At 37.9% G+C, this 19025-nt stretch overlaps 2 protein-coding genes across 2 annotated transcripts; both read left to right on the top strand.

Moving 5' to 3' along the window:
• The first annotated feature begins 11361 nt into the window (after positions 1-11361).
• On the top strand, positions 11362-14697 carry LOC114522766 (N-acylglucosamine 2-epimerase-like). Its single transcript, XM_028543515.1, has 7 exons — positions 11362-11492; positions 12073-12148; positions 12284-12359; positions 12799-12968; positions 13217-13438; positions 13654-14043; positions 14530-14697. The coding sequence occupies exons 1-7, from the start codon at positions 11362-11364 to the stop codon at positions 14695-14697; spliced, it is 1233 nt and encodes a 410-aa protein (XP_028399316.1).
• Positions 14698-15447: 750 nt separating this feature from the next.
• LOC114522928 (2-iminobutanoate/2-iminopropanoate deaminase-like) lies at positions 15448-17480 on the top strand. The gene is made up of 6 exons (XM_028543713.1): positions 15448-15597; positions 15670-15730; positions 16541-16585; positions 16714-16837; positions 16913-16968; positions 17360-17480. The coding sequence occupies exons 1-6, from the start codon at positions 15530-15532 to the stop codon at positions 17432-17434; spliced, it is 429 nt and encodes a 142-aa protein (XP_028399514.1). The 5' UTR covers positions 15448-15529; the 3' UTR covers positions 17435-17480.
• The last annotated feature ends 1545 nt before the right edge of the window (positions 17481-19025 follow it).

Genomic DNA, 19025 nt, shown 5'->3' with positions numbered 1-19025 from the left:
TAAAGTCAACTTGCAGGTGAAATTTTGTTAAATAGGACAGGTATAATTTCACATCCTTGATCCGACTGCCGGTAACTATTTGAGACTTTAACTTTGTAAACCTAGTTGTAAATTACATTTTATATTATATATTTATCACTATTGCAAACTGTTAGCAAGTTTAACAACAACATATTTTAGGACGAAAACAGAAGAGAAGTAGAAACTATGAATGTGAAGGCGGTTTACACTATGCAACTTTCCTTGCGATGCAATTCTACTCCTGAGGCATCTAAAGTTGTCAAACACGACCATTCTTAGGATTTGCTATATTAAAATGTTTTCTTAGCATTTCTGAAACTCTTCGCAGATTAACATCCCTCTAAATTATAATTGCATTGCAAGTTGCAAGGAAAATTGCATATAGTGTATAACAGCGCCTTGAATTTGATCAGTGTCAGTGGCTGTGATTTTGTAAATAACTAGGCCTACAGACTCGGCTGACTCGCGTAAACAGAAACAGAATAGACATGCAGGAAATAGACATTAAAGGCTAATTTCCATTTCGGAAAACGAGCAGCGGATCGGATCGGATTTTTTTCCGAGCCTGGTCCGATCCATGAAGTGATTTCGGATCGGATAAAAAAAGTTAAAATTATTTGAAGTTTTTTTTATCCGTTCTCGGACGCTTTCGGATCAATATAAGCCAAAAATTTCAACAGACGGCGCACGCGCGGATTATCTTTCGTTCCGATCCGATCCGATCCGCTGCTCGTTTTCCGGAGTGGAAATTAGCCTTTAAATTCCAAATGCAGAAACGTCATTTATTTGCTAACCGCGGTTAACTTTCTTGGGACACTTCTTCAGCCTTAAGGCTTATTTCCACTCAGGAAAACTCTCCTTTGGATCGGACAGGACAGGAAAGTTTCCTTTGTATAAACGCCGCCTGGGAACTCACCGACAAAGGAAATTTTCCTGTCCGTTCCGATCCAAGGGAGATATGAATAATTTTCGGCCAAACATAATAAATCACTCGGGTTCTCGTCCGGTTGAAAACAATAGTATGCATCCTTTGTTCTCTCTGACCAATCAGAGCCGGGAATTTTGATGACGAGAGCAGGGAAATTTGAATTCTTGAAGCATGCATGGAGAAGCCTGCTTTCACACGGGCATTCTTGAACATTTCCTTGTCGGGGCTAGACGTTTTGCCTCAAGTTCTGAAAAGAAAAGTAGAAAACCACACTGACTCGAGAAGAAGAAGCGAACGTTTCATGATCAACTAACAAGTCGTCTTATCTTGTTAGCGCTGCTGATGGCTACGTGTTTACAGGTATTTATTTATCTAAATCTTTTCCGCTACGGATCAACGCATTTGGTTGAATTTAAACGCCCAAATTTGCATTGCCAGTTGCTATACCATGTGCCTCAATTTTGTTTGATTTTTGCGGCAAATCTTCTCAATATTTGATCAGTTTTGCTATCAAAAGTCTCCTTTAACTCATACTTTCATTCCTTATCATTTTAGAGCGAAAATCCTTGGGAAAAAAACGCAAAATTTCGAAGAGATGTGACCTCGTGCAAGGTTAGTTCATGCGAAACTCGATTTTTTATTGCTCTCCGTAGGCATGTAAATCCTTCGTGAATTAGTTTACTTCATAACAGTTTGTATTCGAAGCTATAAGTAATGAGTACTCGGGCTATAATTGATCGTCTTCAGTAACTCCCTGTGCGTTATTTAAAACTTTCATTGCTTTGTTCATAATATATAGACTTATTAGCGCAATATATGGGATATAAGAGTTTATTCAGAGAAAAATCCTATCTTGAATTCGTATATTTTAACGCTTTGACAAATGTTGACCTGGTAAAGACACGAAGCGATAGGGCCAGGCGCACGAATTTACTGATTTTCTTATATCGCCTATGCGTGGTATCTCGACAAAGCCAATATAGAGGGCGGGTGTCATCAAAATATTTGGCAGTTTCAATCGGTTAAAAAATTTCAAATGTCTAGACAGGCTATCCTGACACGATGTTTGTGTAGATTTTTAGCTATTGCTTCTTTAAATTTCACCGCGTACTCATCAAGACTCCTTTTTTTCAATTTTTAGAAAGAAACGTTCGCAATCATTCAAAGCAAAAGGAAAGGAAATGTAAGAATACTGAAAGCAACTAAGAAAGGTGACTGAATGCAATTCCTAAGTGCGCGCAAATTCGAAAATGTTTTCTATTCAAAATTTGCCGGTACATGCCACTTACAACCGTAAAGGGCAAATAATTCATGATTGCACGTGGACTTCAGTGGGGTGAGGGCATGGGGACCATTTTATTTGTGTGCATTGTTGACCTTTTGTGCAAATTCTAAATGCGTTTGAGGTTTCATTTGTGCTCTTGAAGTAGGAATTTTTGTGGACATTTCAATGACTTCACAGTTCAGTCGCCTGCACTGGAGCATGCTTCGAATGTCCGACTGTGATGTTGATTTTCCCCGGGTGTCAGTTGTGTGCATGTGGGGGGAGGCGCCGCCCTTCATATGCACATCTCTCGGGGGAGGCCTGCGGGTCCGATTGGAATTTGGGGAGAGTCGGCAGCTCGGCCGAGCGTCCGGAGCGTGTTTCGGTGCAAGCAACTGAACTGCGAAGTCACTGGAGTGTTTACGATGGTTCGTACTTCAGGAGCGCATCTGGAGCCTCGAAAGTATTTGTTATTTGAGCAGAAGGTCTTCAGTGTACACCGATGAAATGATTTTCATAAACTTGCCAAATTGAAGTCCTAATCCAGTGGCATTTGTATTCGTTCCCAGACCTTTGCTATATGCTCACGGTCATGTTATACACTTGTTTTCAGACCTTTGCTATATGCTCACGGTCATGTATTAGACTCGCTGTAAGACAAAGCTATATGGTTATTATCAAGCTACAGACTTGCTTTTATTTATCGCATGAACTTGTTTCCAGACCTTGCTATATGCTCACGGTCATGTTATACACTTGTTTCCAGACCTTGCTATATGCTCGCGGTCATCTGATACACTTGTTTCCAGACCTTGCTATATGCTCGCGGTCATTTCATACACTTGTGTCCAGATCTTGCTATATCATATACCTACTTCCAGACCTTGCTATATGCTCGCGGTCATTTCATACACTTGTGTCCAGATCTTGCTATATCATATACCTACTTCCAGACCTTGCTATATGCTTAGGGTCGAAACTCAAAACGCGAGTCGTTTCTAACGGGAACATTTTTCACTTTTTGTTTGGCATCTGATACCAACCGACTATTCATGATGCATGCAATGTGATGCTGGACTATTCCGTAATATTCTGTCTACCTTCCTTGAGTTTCAATTTTCGAACTTCAGTACAGGCTTCTAACCAGTTTTAACTGGTCGCTTCTACGTGTGAAATACGGGTGAAAGGGGCCCCTCATTTGTATTTCTGTGTTGAAGCTATAGGCAAAACTATCCGCATGTCAAAAGATCTTTGCAAGGGGTTTACAGTATATAATGCTTTAGTCTGCATCGGTTTAAAATGGAAAAAAAAACACGCAAGTGTACATGAAACAGCTTGCGTTAAAATGTTAAAAAATTGTTAAAATCTGCTTCCCTGACTATATGCGGGGATACTTGTGTCTAAAAAATGTTATTTCAACAATCCTGAATAAGTTGAAATGAATTGAATTTAAGATATTTCGGCTAGAATTTTCGACAAAAATGTAGGACAAAAATTATGCGTGCGAATTGGGATTGCGTTTACATCCAATCTTAACATGAAGTATCAAGTCATGATAAATGATACAAAGTAAAAGAAATCATCGCGCCAATGGAGCAACGTGTTATTAACTGCGCCGAGGTCAAGATATTAAACGAAATGAAATCAACTCTGTTTCTGATTTGACGTTTCCATTGGTTAAAACTGAGCGTTATAAAGATAACTGATCCAGCAGCAAACGGCACTAAACTGGATTGATCTTCCTACGCCAGAGAAACCGTTGACGCTGATTTACATCAATCATATACTAAAACTACATGCTGTTCTGAACGACGAACTGAAGTCTGAATTACACGAACTGGAGTCTTGCAAGCGAGTGAACCAAAGTTGTGAAACGAGAATAACGAACTGTAAACGATTTTTCCACGCTTTAAGTTCAAACGTTCATTGGATTGGTAAAGATGAGACAAATGAAGATTGATGCTTTGAAGACGACCGGCGACGACTTCGACGGCAACCACCGACGACAAATGCGACAACCGATCGACGACCACCGATGACGATGACCACAGATACGACGACTACCGATGACGATGACCACAGCAGATACGACGACCACCGATGACGATGACCACCGATGACGATGACCACCGATACGACGACGCCAAAGTTGCTTGCGATGACAGATAAAGATGATGACTACTTTCAGGTTCACATTATATAATTATATACTATAAGTCCTGTAGTGCAATCTCGAATCCAGACCTTCCAGTTAAGTTTTACATTGCAATCAAATAGGCTTTTGTTAAGTCTGGATTCAAGGTCTCCTGGTGGTTTGAGTCAAATGTATTTTCCACACTTAGTCGGACCGGTCCCTAGTCCCTACCTTTTGGCATTGCATGTTAAATTTTTGAACTGGCCGTTTGAAAGTTGTAACTCGTGAGTGTGTTGTTCCTTCGTGAAAATTTATCACTCGTGTGTATATACATTTGACGTCTTTGCTAAGGGTAGTCCAATAATGGCTATCGTGAAATTTCGAAACTTTTTGCATGGTTTTTCAAGTTAAAATCTAAAATGAAATTCACACAACACAGAGTTGAGGTTTAATGGTTAGGATGCATGGTTCCTCGGTCGCATGTGCGAGGTTTTAACTTAGGTTCATAATACCTCAACTGTTTGGCATATTTATTTTAAAGAAAAAAGATAGGTGCATGCATTTAATATATATGACCATCGTAATGATGGCGCTTTTCACAAAATTAAAAAAACAACAGTATGCAAAATGGCAGAGATGCAATCTTTGAATTTCGACCGCGCAAAAAGAGTTGGCGGATTCAGATTCCAAGTTGGTAATCGACGACGACTTTTTAAAAGCAGCGCGCGGCGCAGTCTTTTAAACCACCAGGAACGTCTGAGGAAGACCAAGCACAGCTGCAAAAATCGTCTAAAAACTGGTTTGCAAACATCCAACTTGCATGGTTGTTCTTGATCTTCAGTCAGCCAAAGCGGTATCGTAGTGCGCGCGTTCGGTTAACGTTTATGCTCGGAGATATTTTTCACTTAGAGACATCTAAACTGAAAACTGTCTGACGGGGGTAAACGTTATGCGTCGTTAGCAGCGTTTTTCTATTTGAAAAATTGTTGTGGCGCTAAGTACCAAGCAGTAAATGATCCTTCGCGCTGGAGCACCTGTTCTATAATGTTCTCTTTATGGAACGGAGTGTTTTCAGCTGCACGCTGCGCACTTTCGGACGAAGATTTTGTGTCTTTAAATCTTCGCCGGAGTAAGTGGAGTTCGCACGGTCTGACTTAGGAGCTACTGACGAGACGATTAAAACAACTGACCGTATTCGTAATCTGTTTCGGCCGACAACGACATCAGTGCATGATCCAGATCAGACCGTTAAAATGCAGCGCTCGCGGCAAAAATGCAAAAATGAAATGGCGGTTTCGGTTGATACTTGGTACTTGAATACTTCAGCGAATCGTAATTCTGCGGAAACATAAGATCGTGTTAACGTCGGAATGAAAATTCGATGAAAGTATGCCACGCACTATATAAAAGAACAGCATTTTTACACTTAAAATGTTGGTTCTACGAAGGTTGGATGGGAGTTTGACTTGAACAATCATATAAGGCGCATGGCAACCCAGTTTGTGGAGGATCACCAGGGTGCGATATAGGATGCACCATAGGTTAAGTTAGGTTAAGCGCATGATTGAGAATCCACATCTGGGTTTATCTGACACGACGGACATTGCGCGCGCTAATTCCCATTTCAACCTTCAAATATGGCGTTTAAAATCTTTAATGCAACGGCTTTTTTTTTCAATATGTGTTCATTAATTGTGTTGTTCTTTTTTTCAGGCTGTAGTTTGTAAATAGATATCTAATTATACAAAATGTAATAAAACATGTAAATATAGCTTTATTGTGGGGGGGTCCCCTTCGGCTATTTCGGCTTCGGAACTCCGGCATTTCGATTTCGGTGGAGGGTTTTTCTCCGGGTACTCCGGTTTCCCTCCTTAAAAAAAAACAGTGTCCATGTTTGGGGCCAAATTCATGAAACAAAGCAACCATTGCAATATGACCGAATCGTTTTCACTTGTCCCATGGCGTTCTTTCGATTTCATGCATGAAAACGTTGAATAACGGGTTTATTTCGATGCATAGACGAAGCTTGAAAAATAGTACTGAAAAGCTACATTTATACCACAAGAAATATCAAGATGAGAGAGGCATTAGATCGTAAATTACACCTTCGTTGTTAATACTTGAGAAATTTACTGGCCTCTGGGTTCAATTCCCAGAACACTGTGTGGTAAACAACGCAAAATTTCAGTTCAAATATCAATTAGTTTACCCGAGAACCATGAAGTTTGTAAATTAGTTTAAAGTCAAGATCAGCTTTTGAAGCTTGAGAAGAGTCGAAGATCATTAGCTTTTGAAACCCGGCTTGAATATTGAAGTATCTTCAACTTTCGAACCCTAGAATGGAGTCAAAATTAGCTACTATCATCATCTTGAAAACCTGAGAAGAGCAAAGATTATCATCAGCTTTTTGAAGCCTTGAAATCATCAGCTATATAATAATGTATTTTATATGTCATCATGTGAATCAATTATATATAAATGTAGAACAATATAAAATTGTCTTTCACTTTTGAAGTAAAAATTTGGCTATCAAGCTGAAGATGTATTAATTTTCATATCCCCATTTCGACTTTTTGATAGAAATATTATACCTTAGTTCCAGTGTGAAACCATTTCTATTCTACAACAAAGAATTTTTTCAACGAGTCGCTCGATTTTCATATACATTTTGCTATCTTAAAAAAACATAACCACCTTGTTCTTCTTCCTACAGCTGAGCGACACATTCTATTTCCGTTAGGCCTGACCAGCCGTTTTACGTGTTGCATGCGAAAAGTGTTTTGAGTCAAATGTGTTTTTTAAACGCAACTTAACTAAACTCAGTCTGTGCGACAGATCACAATCTAACTACGTTCACTGGGTATATGTGGTACAGTATCGTCATTGGACTCATGATACGCGCAGCCAGCCTGATGAATTCGAAACTCTTCATGACTTCAACGGTTTTCAACGCTCTGCTGTCCACCGCAAGCATCACCCATCCACACCAAGCGACAAAAATAGCCAAGAGGATACAGGTGAAAACCAAGTCGCAACCCTGTGGCGACTCGAAGACAGCAAAAGACTCCTGAATGTTCATCCTGAATGACTCCTCCGAGCAGTGAAACTTCTCAAGCGGCGACTTTTCCATGACTGGTGGTGGTTTCGCAACGCATAACGTGAGTATGACAACTAATATACTACAGACGAATATCACCATCAGGATAATGTATCCGAATGCTTTGAAACGGCCTAAAAGCGTCATGTAACTCACGTCCAAATCCAACAATCCGTTCCCTGTCTTCAAGTCGACATAGGCAAGTCCGAATGCAGCCAGCCACGAAGCCACGCTCCAACACACGCAGCAGGGCAAAGTGTCTTGAGATGGAAGATAGAATTCCAGCACGGTCTTTTGTGTTATGTCCACGAAAATGTGAAATATGGTGCATAGATTGAAGGCGAGATAAAAGAAATATAGCATTTGGTAGTTCCCGGCATCCTTGCAAGAATTGGTCCAAAAGAGCAGGGTTGTTGTCGTAGCTTCGTAGAGGAGATCGCACAAAGCCAAACTGAACAGCATCACGCTATCACATTCTATCTTTTTTGAGAATTTCGGATTTACCAGCAGGAACATAACCAGGAAATTCATGAGCACAGCCGTTGAGGCGCAGGCGATAAAAAACGAGCGCGAATAATATTGGAAGTTGCTCAGAACGTCGGAGAAATCCATTGGCATTTGCGAAATCGCTTGTCTTAAACTAAAATTATATCTTTGCTTTTGTAATTTTGACACTCTCGATTATCTTTCCGTACGATCAGTGACAGTCAATTGAAACTTGTAAATAAAACTGTCTGCTAATCTATACAATATATATACAAAGATGAAAATGATAACACGAGACTAATGTCTGGCAAATAAAGGGCTATAATTTATCGCAACGTTATACGAATAACGAAAAAGGTAAAACGCTCCTTATATAATCATGGCAGAGTATATTTACATTATATTGCATCACTTTCACTACCTAACTGTTAATGCACTTCAAGCTAGACTAAACACACTAGCTCTTCGTAAATATAAGTGAGCTTCTTCTCAGTAAAGCTGTTCCTGTGTTCTTCCATGGATATCCTATTTCAAGCAAACTATATATCTATCTTGAAACAAGTGGATTTGTGTTGTTATAAGAATTTTTGGATTTTGCTGTGTATTTCTTTTATTCTCGATAGATTTTTATAAGTGTAATTATACAACTCTCGGATATCAGTTACAGCAAGACGAAATCTTCCTCGATATCCCGACCTAACGGCCTCAGTCCTCAGAAGAGTTACTAGAACATTGAAATCACGAGAAAAAGGCAAAATTGCAGTTAAAATATCAATTAGTTTACCCAGGAACCACGAAGTTTGTCGCTTAGTTTACAGCTTCGAAAAGAGAGTCTATATAAGAAGCGCTTTTGAAGATGTATAAGAAGAGTCGAAGATCATTTGTTTTTGAAACCTTGAGTGTCGAAATATCTTCAACTTTTGAATCCTCGAATGCAATCAAATATTATCGGATCTTGAAAACCTGAGAAGAGCAAAGATTATCAGACTATCATAAGCTATAAATACTATTGTATTGTACGTCATCACGTGAACTAACTATGTATAAATGTATAACAATATAAAAGAGTTTTACAGTTTTTAAGTAAATTTATATTTCATAATTATCGCAGTTTATTGTTTTCACTTGAGAGCGCCTTTTTTAGAGGAATATTACCTTGGTTCCAGTTTGAAACCATTTTTATTCTACAACAAAGAAATATTTTCAACGAGTCACTCGGTTTTCATCTTTTTGCTATCTTAAAAAAACAGCGGACCACCTTGTTCTCCAACAGTTATACATTCTATTTCTGTTAGAGCCTGACCAGGCGTTTCAGACGTGTTGCATGCGAAAACTGTTTTGAGTCAAATGTGTTTTTCAAACGCAACTTAACTAACTCAGTCTGTGCGACAGATCACAATCTAACTACGTTCACTGGGTATATGTGGTACAGTATCGTCATTGGACTCATGATACGCGCAGCCAGCCTGATGAATTCGAAACTCTTCATGACTTCAACGGTTTTCAACGCTCTGCTGTCCACCGCAAGTATCACCCATCCACACCAAGCGACAAAAATAGCCAAGAAGATACAGGTGAAAACCAAGTCGCAACCCTGTGGCGACTCGAAGACAGCAAAAGACTCCTGAATGTTCATCTCCGGGCAGTGAAACTTCTCAAGCGGCGACTTTTTCATGACTGCTGGTGGTTTCGCAGCGCATAACGTGAGTATGACAACTAATATACCACAGACGAATATCACGATCAGGATAATGTATCCGAATGCTTTGAAACGGCCTAAAAGCGTCATGTAACTCACGTCCAAATCCAACAATCCGTTCCCTGTCTTCAAGTCCACATAGGCAAGTCCGAATGCAGCCAGCCACGAAGCCACGCTCCAACACACGCAACAGGACAAAGTGTCGTGAGATGGAAGATAGAATTCCAGTACGGTCTTTTGTGTTATGTCCACGAAAATGTGAAATATGGTGCATAGATTGAAGGCGAGATAAAAGAAATATAGCAATTGGTAGTTTCCGGCATTCTTGCAAGAATTGGTCCAAAAGAGCAAGGTTGTTGTCGTAGCTTCGTAGAGGAGATCGCACAAAGCCAAACTGAACAGCATCACGCGATTGCATTTTATTTTTTTTTTCTGCGAATTTCGGATTTACCAGCAGGAACATAACCAGGAAATTCATGAGCACGGCCGTTGAGGCGCAGGCGATAAAAAACGAGCGCGAATAATATTGGAAGTTGCTCAGAACGTCAGAGAAATCCATTGGTATTTGCAAAATCGCTTGTTTTAAACTAAAATTTATCTTGGCTTTTGTCAGTAATCTTGACACTCTCGATTATCTTTACCGTACGAAAGTTTTGAGATTGTCTCTAACACCTCTCCCGATATGAACGCCGTAGGACTAGTGACAGTCAATTGTAACTTGTAAATAAAACTGTATGCTAATCTATATACAATATATACAAGGATGAAAATGAAAACACGAAACCAATATCTAGCAAATAAAAAGCTTTGTTATATAATTATACCACTTGTCAAAGTTTGGTGTTCGTAACGTTTCATTGGTCGAGAGCGAATTTTGATGTCGCCAGCGCGACCTCCGGCGCGACCCCCTGCAGAGTCGCAGCGCCGACCCCCTGCTGAGATAACGTGGTATCTCATGGGAAATGACAACTTTTATCCATTTGAAATTGTCTTTTATCAATAGATATTTCATTGTTTACCTTGTAGTTTGGTTTTTCTTTGACAAGTGGTATATAATAAAAAACTTATTTACTGCGAACGAAGGAAACGTTATGTTTTGTGGACCCGAGACCGAAGTGTTAAATAATTCATCGGAACGTTTAACGTTACAAATAACAAAAAAGATAAAACGCTCCTTATATAATGATAATCAGGGCACCAGAGTATGTTCACATTATATTGCGTCACTTTCACTACGTGTTGTAGTGTTCAAGCAAAAGCAAAAGCTACTTTTGCATTTATTTCAGTAATGATTAATGCATTGGCATTTATAACAATGATTTCATAGCCCTAAAAATGTTTTTAAAAAATCCCTCAAGGCTCAACGCTTGGTGCAACCAGCAAATACTTTTCAAGGCCACATATATATAGGCTAAAAACAACTTTGCGTTGAACCCTGAAAAGATTTGATGTTTTTAAATTTGAAAGTCCATTATTTCGCCAAAATACACGCGACACTTAAAATCGTATTTAACCTTTACACAGTTACACTATTTTATTTATTTAAACCAGCAAATTACTGCAGCAAAAGATTCAAAAAGTAAATCACAACCTCGCCTCTGTGACCTCGCTGTATAGCGACTTATATTAGTTATATATCACTTATGTCCGCGAGCAACATGAAGTATTGCGTGTTTTTTAAAAACCAATTATTTTTAATAAGGGAAATATTTTAGAAGGTTTAAAACTTTCAATGGCTGGCAATGGCATTTCTAACGCTGGTAATCTTACTTGCAAATTAAAGGTGCTCAAAGAAAAAATTGAGAATGAGTTGGATGGTGTAATGAAGTTTTGGTTGGAAAATTCTCATGATGCTTCTCATGGGTATAAACATATTATACAGGGTGTCTCAAAAAAAACGCAACCACTTAAATATGCAAGAATCTTAATATTGTTCGGGTTTGCACCACAGTTCAGCTAAAACGACTTTTGGCATTTTAAATGAAGGATTAAGAGCCATTTTCAATTCCCAGAGGTGCTTATCTATTGCGCTTTAAAGCTTTGCTTATTTAAGTGGTTGCGTTTTTTTTTGAGACACCCTGTATTCCTATTTAACAGCTATATATACTGTACATATATTGTACTTTAGCCAAAAGTAGAAACTACATTTGGCAGGCATAAATTTATGCAAAATACTAATCTGGCGTGTCATATAACAGCTCTTGATATCACACTCTAAGTATAATGCTGTGACTTTTGCATAGGAACACAAATTTGGTGATAAACTAAATTTGCAAGTCTTGTAATTGCCTGAAGTGGTCACACCAAAATGTTTCAACAATTTGTAATTTCACACACAAAAAAATATCCTGCGTAAAGTAAAGTAAACACTCCTGACTCTCCTAATACTCCAAGTTCAGTGGATTCATTGTACAATAAGAACATTATTCATGGCTGTTTTAAGGGGATTTCACAATTGTTTGGATAAAAATGGACAGGTTTATGATACAACAAAATACGGATGGTTACAAGGTCGACAGGTAAATTGATTTCTATAATCTAGGTCAAGTGCACAAATAGTTATAGTGCTGATATACATATAGTGCTGACTCCTCTGCTGAAGTTTTAACAATATACCTGGCTGCTGTAATCAATTGTTTCTTCAAAATATAAAGGTTTGGATGTATTGCAAGTTGTACAATACAACACAAAAATATCACACGGAAGAGATTCTGGCTGCGGCAAGAAAAGGTTTGTTTATCTAAAGCATCAAATTTGGTATAACAATTAACTGCCTAAATTATATTTGTTTATCTAAAATTTGAATGTGAGTTGCAGAAATGCTTCTAACAGATCTATGCATGATTGGGGTAAATGAAGTTAGGGCATGGCAGGCTGTGGGTGTCCTTAAGAGGTTCAAAAACAAAACAATTATGAATTGTGCATGATTTAATTGTTGACATGCATGTTTTGTGATCGACGCATACCAATTTGAAAGACAGTGTTCAAAACATATTTATGATACTTGGGATTTCATAGTATCATGCAGAATGCGGAGTAACTTGGGAGAAATAAACCATATATAATGTCACTTTCGCTTGTGTTAGTTTTGTCTTGAAAAGTATACATTCTTAGACAGCTTAACCTTGGGATGAACAAGTGTTGTGCAAAGTGCATATAATTCTTTCAGGTGGGGATTTTCTTCAAACCTACTTCAAAAGGCCTGAGGACAACAAATGTTATTTTGCAACTACTTGTGATGGAAAACCAATAAAAATGCAGCGAACAATCTTCTGTGAGTGTTTCTACATCATGGCAATGACTGGACTCTACCAGGCAACCAATGAAAGTAAATACAAGGTGAGCGTATGTCACAAGCTCTTGTGTATTTGTTGAGAGGGTCAAACTATTGATATATGGATGCACATGGAATACACATCACAACTGTTCAAAGGTAAAATTTTACTGTGCAACAATGGTTCATTCATATAAATGGATCAGGTGCTGATCTAAGACCAAGGGTTAGAATTCTAATTCCTGCATCCATTGCTAAGAACAAATTGAAAGTGAATATAATACATTCTCTGAGTGTCCCTATGTATGTCTAGGATGAAGCCATCTCTGTCCTGTCTTCTGTTCTTCATTGGATTCATGTGGATGACACTAGCCTTGGAAGACCTAAGTTGACTGGGTCACCTCCAGTGAATAAAATGAGCATTCCTATGATGGTCATTTGTGTTTTAAATGAGGTCTGTGATGACAAGGAAATGGCGTCACAGTATGAAGGGGAACTGCAATGGGCGGTTAATGAAATCTTAAAACATGTCCAGGTGCGTCGACTGAATGTGACTGACGAGGGAAGATCGGTTTTTGTCGAGGGGAGCAAGTCGAGGGTCGAGTCGACGTTAATTGTGCTTCCAAATGCGATTCCTCTAATATAAACGTCTGGTGTTGTAGCTCAGAAATATTTGTATCTAGTTTGAATTACACAAGGCTTGTCAGGACACAAATCAAATCTACGGTTGTACTAACTTTTACCTTTCAGAGAAACGGGACTGTTATCTTAGAAAATGTTGATGTGAATGGTCACGAGATTCCAGGATGCGAAGGGCGTCTCATCAACCCAGGCCATGCCATAGAGGCGGGCTGGTTTCTTTTGAACCACGCCCGGGCTTGTGGCGATGATGACCTAAAACGCACTGCGATAGAAAAATTCATAGAATTACCCTTCGCGATAGGATGGGATTTTGAGAATTCAGGATTGTATTACTTTTTGGACGCTGATGGTTTTTCACCAACGCAACTGGAGTGGAATATGAAATTGTGGTGGCCGCATTGCGAAGCTCTGATCGCGTTTCTCATGGCTTACAAAGAGACAAAATGTTTGAAACATTTTGAAAGTTTCTGCAAAGTAATTCAGTACACCTGGACTCATGTGAGTTCATGTTTGTACCTTTTTATCAACCAATGCTCTAGGTTATCATTATCAAGCATCAGTTACACTGACTCAGTCACTCAGATATATGACTCAGTTGAATTAATCGAAAAATCTATCTATCATGAGTATCATCAAATAATCAATGAATAATTATCCTAATTATACCATCAGTATACATAATAGACTTGATTATCATTACATGGTGTAAGATTATGATCAATACGACGATAATTATATTATCGATAAATCGAATTCGTAGATTATATGCCAGATTGATGATCAGTTAATCAATTGAAAAAGAAAGAACGAGTATATCAGTGGATAATGGTTGAACGGATAACTATTGGAATGATTCATCAGATTCAAGTATTATAAAAACATGTTTAGGTATTGATAAAGAATGAATGATTTGAAGTGAATAAACTAATCAACTGATAACGAGAAAAACCGTAGTTTTAACTAAAAGAATCTGTTGTTTTTCAGTTTAAAGACGATGAAAGTCAGGAATGGTTTGGCTATCTGAATGAAAAAGGAGAAATTACACACAGGTTTAAAGGTGGTCCATTCAAAGGTTGTTTCCACGTGCCACGTGCATTGTTCATGTGCAGCAAGATGATAGATGAAATCATAACACTAAACTGTCAAGTTTAGCTGCGTATTAGACTATTAGCTAGGCTTTTAATAATGCATTATGACTTGAGTGACATCTATGTTTTTGTACAATGTACATAACTAGAAATCAGTACAAATCTTCATCCCAAATAAAGTTGTTTTAAAAAGTGAAAAAAAAAGGCAAAACTTGGCCCTTGAGCGTAACTATCATGGTAAGATCGATTAAACTGGAATATGGTATATTCGACCATGGTAAGGTCCAACCATGGGTCCAACAAGAACAAGCAACAATGAACAGTGTTGCCAACTGTAATTTTGTAAAAATCCCAAGTAAGCGCCTGAAATATCCCGAGATTCCCCCTAAAATCCCGAGATTCTAATTTCGACCCCAGTCCTCAGCCTTGGCGCACCCTAGTACCCAGTCCGGTCAGTTTGCGTTTCAAAAGCGGTACTTCTCTGCATAACCGATTGTACAAATAGGACAAATAGTGTTTATTGAGTGACTTTGAGTAGCGTTTTTGCCGCAAGTATGAATTTACCTTAGATTTTTAACATGTTTATTTGTCAATTTAACGAAAACATCTTTTCCCAAATTCCAAACTTCCCTTTCCCAAAAAATCCCTAAAAAAATCCCGAGATTACTATTTGAGAAATAAATCCCAAAAAAATCCCAACTGCTTCAAAAAATCCCGAGATCTCGGGATAAAATCCCGAACTTGGCAACACTGACAATGAACAATATTCCTTTATCGGAATCAATCGTATGTTCTTCGGCATCCTTCGTTCTCAGTTCGGCCTTCTTGCTTCACGTGTACGAAAATTAGCGAATTTTTTGCAAATTGCTTACACAAAGAAAATATTGAAGAAAATTATGGCTTCAAGACTTATTCGAAGAGTAATTAGCACTCCAAACGCCCCGAAGGCTGGGGGACCGTACAGGTAGAGATTGAAAGAGTACTTGACGGATCTTTTGAGATGATTTTTTTAAAGCGATGTATAAATATTTTGCAGCCAAGCTATTGTGGCAGATCGTACGATTTACGTGGCAGGACAGCTCGGATTGGACCCGAAGGTAAAATGCTGTTTTGTACTTGATCTGCACCGGCCTTCTCCTATATTAGACTTTCTTGCAAACTATTTTGTACAAGGAAGTACAAGTATTACCGTGGACAAATATTTATATTTTCGAAATTCCAATAAATTGATTTCACGTGACTTTCGTATAAGATTTCAATTTGGGCCAGCCAAGCGAGCCAATAATTAAAACCAGTTATTGCAGTCCGACAGTTGTTCACTGAATATATCTGTGTGCTGTGCTTTGTAGTAAACATGTGTAATTTTGTATTTTTGCTTTGATGCAGTGTGGGTTTGGGAAACATTACCAAACATTTGAGATTGGCTCCCAAAACTCTCAGTAAAAGACCTGCACTAATTAATTGAATTGCAATGCAAGGCTTTAGAATTTTAAATGACCCCACATCTTGCAAAAGTATCCATCTCATAGTTCAGATATTTCCCTACTTTATAATACCCTCTGCCTCAAATGGATATTGTCTCTAAATACAAAAGGAACCAAAGGTTAATTTTAAGTTTAATCTGGGAAAATTACTTCTTAGTGGACCTGACCAAACTCCCATATAAGATTACCACACCCAAAGAATGTATTAATTTTGCAATGTTTCTTTAAGTACAGTATAGATTTCTTTGCTTCTTTTGTTCTTGATTATGGAAATTTGTGCATGATTGAAACAAATTATATTTTTACATTGTAATTTTCTAATGGCATGCCATCAGTTGATATAAAGCTAAGTTTTGAAATCTAATAATGACTGTGATTTTTTTGCTAAATTGAGTTTATATGAATATGAATATTTTTTATTAGGATTCCAAAATGGTTGGCACTGATGTTCAATCACAGACTAGACAGGTAAATCGATGTTCATTTTATGACCATGCCAGACTACCACTATGTTAATGAAACAAACTTGTAGTGAAATAAAACATTTAAGAAGCATTAGGTCTAGAGGTACTGATACCTTTTCTTCTTATAACTAGGCTCTCAGCAATATAAAAAATATTTTGGAAGCTGGGCATTCCTCACTGGAAAAGGTTGTAAAAGTTACTGTGTACTTGGCTGATATCAAGGACTATGATGAGATGAATAAAGTTTACTCTGAATGTAAGGACGTTTTCCATGCTTTGATATTGCTAGTGCGATGATGCTTTTAATGACTTTGCCTTTGCCGTTTTGTAGTTTTCAAAGAAGCAAAGCCTGCACGTGTGGCCCTTGAAGTTGCACAATTACCAAAAGTTAGTCTTATTAGCAAACTACAATACAATAATTCAGAGGACAAGGAGGTTGGCAAATTAAGCCTAAAATTGAATAAAATCTTCCTGACATTCCTCTTTCATAGTATAATTTTGCAATTTGGGTGGACTTTTTTTATCTATTTAATCAATATATTAAACAGTTGAGAGCCACCTTTCTGCCAAATGATATTTACCTTATACCAATATAACCAGGGAGCAGCGTGGCAGCGTCTTCAAACAAATTAGCATCCTAACCAGAGTTAGTATACTAACTCTCCTGACAAAGGCTCTCAGGTCGAAACGTTGAGAAGTGTTTGGTCTATTTTAGGCAGTTGTTATACCACATTTGATGCTAAGTTACCTCATTTCACTTTTGTTTTCTTTTATATAGAGTGCTCGTGTTGAAATTGATGCAATTGGTATGGTTGGTGATGTTGAAATGGACAATGCACAAGCTAATTTGTAATGTTTACTGTCTAATGGTTAAATAGAATAGTATAAAATGAATAATACTTGTGTATAACTTTCAGTCTTGTTGCTTCAAAACATCTTTAGTACCGTAAGTACATCTCATTCTCAGCCTTAATTACTTGAATTTATAGCCATATAAAGAATATATTTCCAAAGACAGGTCACGACTACGCCGTAAGATTTTTTGTAATATATTATATAAAATACATTCTATAGTAAGATAATGATTAAGTTTGATTAGGAATGATTCGTTTTGATTAAATTTGTCAATCGACTAAGACTATATGTAATCACTCCTTACCTGAAGAGTGGATCTCTACAGCTATCTCTGGCGTACAAATAAATGAAATAGTAAACAATTATTGGATGAGGTTTTTGTGATATGCACAGTTATCAAGGTCGAGGTAAGCGTTATCAGCCGAGCCAAAGGCAAGGCTGATAATGCTTACCGAGACCTTGATAACTCTGCATATCACAAAAACCGAATTCAATAATTGTTTTATTATACATTTGAAGAATAGTAAACATGGTTTGTTACAATGAAAAACCTTATTTAATAGCAACATCCAAAAATACATCAATTATTAATATATAAATATATTCAAATGAGTACCGCTTGTTAACCACCGCAGGCTCACTTGCAGATAACTGAATTTTGTATAATAATTGCTGTTATTACATACACAAGCGCCAGTTATGAGGTATGCTGCAATTTCATTGGTTGGCTACTACACAGATATTAGCTCATATCTGTCTGGTGGAGAAAGTAAACAAAATGGCTGAAAGATTTGGGGAGTAGTTGAGTGAAATAGAGATTCAAGCTTTAGTTGATAATAGCACGCCAAAATGCACCGAAAGGGCGACAAAGTTTGTGTATATAATAAAACAGTTATTCTGCTCACTTTCGTCGTATATGGCCGATAGCCAACTCGGCGATACGCGCCTCGTCGGCTATCAGCTCATATACGACTCGAGTTCGCAGAATAACTGTTAAATATAGGTCCTCGCTATATCTCTCTGAGACTCTCTCTAACTGACAACCGAAGACAAATCTACCGTACATGCGTTTTTCATTACATGTAATTGGAACCGATATTCTGTTCATACTATCCTCAATCAAATGTCAGTGATAGTTTCCTGTATGTTAATCAATGATGTAAATCAAGGTGTAATCAAGTTAATAAGTTAGGCTGTCTGAAACATTCTATTACATAGAAATTGCCATGTTGGTGTTGCTAAAATTAATTATTTTTTGATGACTTTATTTTGTAACGTTTACGGTTTCCCACTCTCCCACCAGTAGATTTTACTGTCTCTTTAGATGCAATTCTCTCATTGGTTGAAGGACACATGGATGAGGGCCTGTTTCTTGGTAAACAACAGGAAGCTGTCACACTATTTTGTGAACTTTCACTTGTCTTTGCCCTTATGTGTTTGATTAATATAGATACCGTCTTACAGTTCGAGTCGTGATTTTTCGTAGCAACTGGCAAGTATCTTTCGCCGCTTCCATTTTTGTTATACAGAAACATACACCTCGCTGGGAGTTTAATATGGATCATTCAAAAGGATTAACTATGCCTGTA

This window comes from Dendronephthya gigantea, unplaced genomic scaffold (assembly GCF_004324835.1).
Source record: "Dendronephthya gigantea isolate DGI-Jeju-01 unplaced genomic scaffold, DenGig_1.0 000024F, whole genome shotgun sequence".
Lineage (NCBI taxonomy): Eukaryota > Metazoa > Cnidaria > Anthozoa > Malacalcyonacea > Nephtheidae > Dendronephthya > Dendronephthya gigantea.
Note: the sequence above shows the minus strand (reverse complement) of the source record. Positions and strands in the feature narration are given on the sequence as shown.